Source organism: Sinocyclocheilus anshuiensis, unplaced genomic scaffold (assembly GCF_001515605.1).
Source record: "Sinocyclocheilus anshuiensis isolate Anshui unplaced genomic scaffold, SAMN03320099.WGS_v1.1 scaffold100, whole genome shotgun sequence".
Classification (NCBI taxonomy): Eukaryota; Metazoa; Chordata; class Actinopteri; order Cypriniformes; family Cyprinidae; genus Sinocyclocheilus; species Sinocyclocheilus anshuiensis.
In genome coordinates this window covers 110,856-117,933 of record NW_015555725.1, presented here as the reverse complement: position 1 = coordinate 117,933, position 7,078 = coordinate 110,856, and the positions used below count along the sequence as shown (strand labels likewise).

Sequence of the window (7,078 nt, the reverse complement as noted above, 5' to 3'; positions counted from 1 at the left end):
TGATTTTGCGATCGCGTTCTAACTAACTAACGTTACATTTCCCAATTTAGTTATGTATTATTAGCATGAAAGAGCACTGTAAATTTACAATGCCAAACAGGCAGCTAAACTACAGACAAGGAATAGCCTACATTTGCATTGTTGAATGTTGAAGAAGCAAACTTTGAAAATAGTCAGGATAAGTACTGCGACAAAAAAGAAGCATTAGTTTTCACTTTATAATACCGTTCATATCAAACAACCTCAATAAAGTTTTTAGAGATTAAAGGGGTCATATGATGCTGCTAAAAAGAACATTATTTTGTATATTTGGTGTAATGAAATGTGTTTATGCGGTTTAAAGTAAAAAAAAAAACACATTATTTTCCACATACTGTACATTATTGTTTCTCCTCTATGCCCTGCCTTTTTGAAATGCGTCGATTTTTACAAAGCTCATCGGTCTGAAAAAGCGAGGTGTGCTGTGATTGGCCAGCTATCCAGTGCGTTGTGATTGGCCGAATACTTCAAGCGTGAGACGGAAATATTACGCCTCACATACTGTTGTATTTCCTCAGCGACCAGCAAGGATCAGCTCTAGGCATGACGAAGCGGATATCGTCCTCTTTTGGAAGACCAAACAAAGTAGTTTCGCTTTCACAACGAAGCACACAGCGTCTTCAGGATATGGCAGCGGCAACAATACTACAGTGAGAATAAAAGTTACGCCTTCTTTCTTTGCGTGAACATTTGGGCGGCGTTATGCAAATCTTCCCACAGAGCGACGTAGATATGTGGGGGCGTGTTAGAACGAGCTGTTTTAGGTAGGTGTGGCTGACTCTTAACTTTTATAAAGAATATCTCTTTGGATTTGAGACTTTAGTCTTTGCAACTTTACAGATCTTCTTTATGCACCAAGAGCTTGTAACATTCCAAAGAGAACGGAAAAATTGAAATCGCATCATATGACCCCTTTAATACTTTACATAAAAATGTGTTTTGTTCAGTAGACAGCTTAACTGTACATTTGCTGGAGGCTTTCAAATACTGCTGCATATATACATTCTTGTTTATTGCGCACGTTGTGGTTTGTCCAGTTTATTGGCTGCGCAATAATTAAGTAACTTCATAATAGTTACTAGAAAGTGTATGACTGTCCTACTTGTAACATTTGTTTCCACGCGGTATTTTGTGAAACGCTGATCGAAGCTGTTCAGAGGAATAAGCTTTACGACACAAATTCCTTTAGTTACATTCACTTATTTCTTTTAATTAGTTCATGTGAACGTTGTTTTGTCCAGTTTATTGTCTGAACAACGATTAAAGGAACGCATAATTTGACGTAACACCGTTGAATAAAAAATTATTAGGAAGGATAAAATAAAGATGAAAAATATTACAAGGGCAATTCTGGTCACGCGACTATTTACGCCACACGTGCAAAAATGTTTATAAGAAATCAAGAGTCTGCGTGGAGCAAACTGGATGATTCTCCAAATCTGCCACTAGAGGTCACATGATGCCCACATCACATCACAAACCCACTGAAACTTTGGTTGTTCAGTGGGCAGTGTCCTCCAAACTTAATCTCTCAAATCTCAATCTGTTTTAATATTCGACTAATATGATTTTAAACAAGGTAGGTTTCATTCATGATTTGCCTTTGAGTAAGAAGAGGTGTGTGTGTGTCTCAACACCACCCCGAGTGTTATTGCTCCATAGCAAAAAGCCCAAGTCTCTTTCCGCCGCTTGCGAACCTCAAGACGCGTCAAGTCAAGGCCCCACTGATGGAGCACGCGTGTGTCGCCGCCTCTATTTGCTTAGTGGAGGCTGGCTCCACCTTTCAAGCATCGCAGTGACCTCAGCAGTGGGCTGAATTGAGCTGGGTGGGATTTTCAGCCTCGTATTCCCGATCGCGTATTCAAGGATCACGATTTAACGGTGTATGTGACGGAGCGAATGAGCGTTTAGCCGGTAACGTTACGCGCTGAACGGTGCAGGATTTGTGTTCGTGTTTGCGTGCAGCTAACGACAGGGATCAAATAAACGAGGAATGTGGGATTTACAGAATGCCCAACAGCGTTGGAAAAAGATTTAAACCCACCAAATACATCCCGGTGTCCACTGCCGCCACTCTTCTGGTGGGATCCACTACTTTATTCTTCGTTTTCACGTAAGTTTGCGGTGATTTCATTCACGCGCTATTTCGTGAAACGCTGGGAGTGATTGTGGGCTGTTAACTGGACTAAGTTTTATGACAGTTAAATGGCCACAAGGCCTGTGATTTGACTAAACGCCTTGAGCTATTTCTCTGATTTCTTCATTTAGACAATTAGACAGTTGATGTGCATACGAAGTGATTTTTTTAGTACCTAAAATACTTTATATTTAGTATAATATAAAGACTATAATAAATGTGTGTGCTGGTTTGAAGTGAAGTGATGTATGGCCAAGTATGGTGACCCATACTCAGAATTTGTGCTCTGTATTTCTGTATTGTGGGGGGCTTAAATTGCTAAATGATATTGGTCATTTCTGTTGAGATTTCACATGTGAAATGAGTTCAGCAGAAAAGTCTGGTTTTCTTAAAATTCTTGTGCTACAAAATATTCTTTGATGGACTGTTTGCAGCATATACTGCCTGTTATTGGAAGCTTGTAGACAGTTTTGTTCTTTTCATTCATTGCATTGAGTTTTAAATGTAATGTGCTTTCAAGATAGGTTTTGACATTCCCATAGTTTATATAACTGAACGATATTGTATGCAGATAATTTCATAGACATTGCTTAAATGCATATGGCTTCAATGTGCAGAGTGCACTGATCTTTGCTTCAAAAGCTTTCTCGTACTATGCACGGCTAAAGTCATTACCAAAGATCAGCATAAAGTGATCTTTTTAAGTGTATTGATGGCCAGGAAGTTGCTTTAACATTGAGGCGTTCATCAAGCATAGAGAAGATAGTGACAGGCTTTGATTTACTCAAGCAGTTGTTTGAAGAATCAACATTAGGCTCAGTGTTTTGGGTCACTTGTGTTTTAATTATTCTCTTTCAGATTACAGTCCAGAGTACACCGTTTTTATTTGATCATCTTGCAGGCATAAACCCACTCTTAGTGTGTTTTGTAGAATGAGCATCTTGCAGATTGAGCTGTCATGATTATTTATTTATTTATTTTTAAATTGTGGTTTAGGTCAGTAGATCACAATTTCTTATAAAGTGCTGCAGCTGTGACGTCAAAAGCCGAAAGCCATGGGTTCCCTTGAGATTTCTCTATTGGTTTTTTAATGGTGTTTTTCACTTTATGAGTAAAACAAGGTCTGTGGTAGCCTAAATATAAGTTGATGATATTTCAACGTTTTTCTCTATAAAATAAATGACATTCACCCATACTGAAAATGTGAATTTTGAAGCAGTTATGTTTATTTTTAAATCCGGATGGCCAAGTATCCTCAAGTTTTGTTTACCACAGACCTTATTCCACTCATTAATTGAAAAATTCCATTATAAAAAGTTAAACCCATTGCAAGATCTCAAGGGATTCCAAATTAGTCTTCTGGGTTTTGACATCATGGCTACAGCACTCTATAGTCTCATAATTAATATGAGGTCATAAAGCTTCATCCATAACAATTATAAAGGATATAGCAAAATACGGTTTAAAAATTGTAGATTAACTAGCATTGATTGCAGAATATGTTGACGTGATGTTTTTGGAGATATCTTGGCACTTGTATAATTTAGGGAATAATTCCCCTACCCATTTGTGGTGTCTAAAATAAGTTACTTTTACATCACTTACTTACATTTAGATTTTTAAATCTGTGCTCCACAACTAGCGGGAAAAAATGCACTGGGCTTGATCAGACTATCCATTTTACCGAGAGCCCCGGAGATGAAAAAAATCCGCTGGATGACATGTTTTACAAATAAAGACTTGGCACAGGTAACAGAAAAATAACTCGCATTGTTCATTTACTTATACTACCAACATTGTAACAATACAAAGTCGGTTGAAAACTGGTGAACTTAGGCTTTTAAACTTATTTATAAAGACTATAATAAATGTGTGTGCTGGTTTGAAGTAGGGCTGCATTAACTACACAATGTGAAAGCCCGCAGGTGATGGAGATTTACCGCTGATTACAGAACCGGCTTCACTGATAAGATGCGCGTTAAATATCGCATGCGGTTTATCGTGCAGCCCTAGTTTGAAGTGAAGTGATGTGTGGCCAAGTATGGTGACCCATACTCAGAATTTGTGCTCTGTATTTCACCCATCCAAGTGCACACACACTGTAGCGAACACACACCCGTGGGCAGCCATATTGCTGTGGCGCCCAGGGAGCAGTTGGGGGTTCAGTGTCTTGCTCAAGGGTCTCACCTCAGTCGTGATATTGAGGATGGAGAGAGCGCTGGTTCCTCCAACGCTCCTTCCATCTCCTTCCAACGACAATTCCTGCCGGACCTGAGACTTGAACCTGCAACCTTTGGGTTACAAGTCGAACTCTCTAACCATTAGGCCACGACTGCCCACGTGAGCATGTGCCAGGAGCAGATGGATGATCAATGGATTAAGAGCTCGACCCATTACTGTTTGATACTCTGGATTAATATACTGTTTTGGAAACAGGGTTTGTTAATGTTGACCTTTACATGCTAAATTTCTTATGCAAATAATAGGAAACAGACTGGTTTTTCAGTTTCCTCTGGTAGCCATTGAGAAGTTAGATCTGTGTCCAGCATCAGACCTCCAAAACCTGTACAGTGCCATCTGTTTTTAAAACAGCACTCAGGTGCAGCATCAACGCTAATTTCGGTACCTAAGACCACGCTTGTTCACTGACTGCTCACTAGAGAACAGTCGATAGACCTTCAAGCCAACAAGGCCATGTGATGACTTTCTCCTGAATGTGAGAAGTGATGAGGGATCTGGGTGTTGTCAGGCATTTACACAGATCTTAACAAGGTTGTTCTCAGTTGGTTTTCCCATATGGCCTCACTACATCACTGCATTTGTGTCGAGAACAGTGGTGTGGAGTGAGGAGACTTGTGACACAGTCTTTATGATCTTCCCATATATCATTTATCCATTTGTTTAAGACATTTCTTAGTGTCTTTACTGCTTTCTAAGACATTCATATTATGCATTTTTTTTAAGTTTAGTCCCTCATTTTTATAGAGAATGAACTGCTCAAGTGCTCCTAAAGGGGTCATATGATGCTTTTTTAAAGATCATTATTTTGTGTATTGATTCCGAAGCGCCAGATTGTCATAGCAAAGTCAGAATTACCTCCTCTCCTAGGTTCACGAAACGGTCGTCCATAAAATGCATTGCTGTTCTGTTGTAAGTAATCTTGAGATTCCTAAATGCATCTACTTTCGGAAGGCCAAATAAAGTGCTTTTGCTTTCGCCTAGAAACACACAGCGTCTCCCAGACATGGCTGCTTCAACACTAACTGCGGTTACTGAAACCACGCCTTCTTTCTTTGCGTGAACATTTGGGCAACATTATGCAAATATTTCCACATGTGGGGGCGTGTTAGAACGAGCCGTTTTAGGGGGGCGTGGCAGAGTCTTAACTTTGATAAAAAATATCTTTTTGGTTTTGAGACTTTAGTCTTTGCAACTTCAGGGATCTTATCTATTCAAAATCAGCTTGTAACACTCCAAAGAGAAAGGAAAACTTGAAATCGCATCATATGACCCCTTTAAGAAACATCACATACGTGTGGAAAGAAAATTAACCTTTGAAGTCAATAGCTTTATAATTATGACCAAACTGCTTTTAGCAGTAAGTCAAAAGATGAATTATGAAGCAGCAGCATTAAGGTCTTTATTCAGTGCTGGAAATAGGATTCTACCATTGTGAGTATGATGTTCGGTATTTGAGCTTTATATGAATTAACGAAGAAAAATTTTGCCTTTAAAACTTTTTTTAATGGTTTGTGTAGCAGTTTCGCTTTTCATATCTGAAAGCATTTCAGTGTGAACTGTCAGATAGTGTCCCCCTTTTAATTTGTGTCTAACCTCTTTCTCTTGTTCCCTTAAGGGGGACAGATTGGATTAACAGTGTTCTGTGTGCAGATGTCCTGTGGTCTGTAGTATTTGTAAACATTATGGTGACATAATGGGCTGTAGTTTAAATTTTAAAGCCGTTAATGAAGTGCTCATCTCCATTTATATTTATCTTCATTCCCTGCTGTGCTTTCTTGTTAATGGGCCTATAATATGTTTATGCTGTTCTGTTAGATTTCATGATAAGCACTTGCACCCTGTACAAGTATTGGCATACAGTATATTACAAAAAAATATACTAACTCTTCTTGTGAATTCAGTAGGGCTGCCACTAACGACTATTTTTATTTAGATTAATCTATCGACTAATTTATCGATTAATCTAAACGATTAATTTCCCACAAAAATCATCAATTTTACTTAAGAATATTTTATTAAACTATATTTTATTAAACCAAATGAAATCCAAAATTCTATGAAATCCTTTTTTTAAAGTAAAAGTAAAGTGCAACATAGAGTGCAAGAACCAAGTGTCCATCTCATAGTCCAAATCACTGAAATCAAAGTTCAGTATTATAGTGTAAGAATGACAACATATCCACATGTTCTAGTATACTAATAATAAAATTATCAAAAAACACTTTTTAAAGGAGTATTTGCCAGAAATGTTATTTACCAGAATTTATTTACGTAGAAAAATGAAAATGGAAAAAAAATGAATTTGGAAATAAAAAAAAACAATAGCCTTTAAAATGACTTAAAATACATAATGTATTATAAACAATAGAGCTAATGTACAGTATCCATTACAACAAAGGCCTGCAGAGGTCGCCAACGGCCTGACGATTGTTTTTACACATTACTGCGCGATCTAATCCTTGTTTAATATTGACCAAGCACCATTTCATTCAAATGTCCACTTAATCTTTAATATTTGGCCATTTCTTTAGGACAGAAATGCTGTAGCCACTGTAATTAAAGGGGTCCTATTATGCTTTTTCACTTTTTTAATTTTAGTCAGTGTGTAGTGTGTATGTTTGGGCATAAAAAAGATCTAGAAAGTTACAAATCTCAAAGTCC

At 37.8% G+C, this 7,078-nt stretch overlaps 1 protein-coding gene across 1 annotated transcript in view; it reads left to right on the top strand.

Moving 5' to 3' along the window:
• Positions 1-1,734: 1,734 nt before the first annotated feature.
• LOC107672609 (probable palmitoyltransferase ZDHHC8) overlaps positions 1,735-7,078 on the top strand; it is a 64,386-nt gene continuing 59,042 nt past the window's right edge. The window contains exon 1 of the mRNA XM_016465872.1: positions 1,735-2,152. Coding sequence (XP_016321358.1) covers positions 2,049-2,152 — 104 coding nt within the window. The 5' untranslated portion in view covers positions 1,735-2,048. The remainder of the gene's footprint in view (positions 2,153-7,078) is intronic.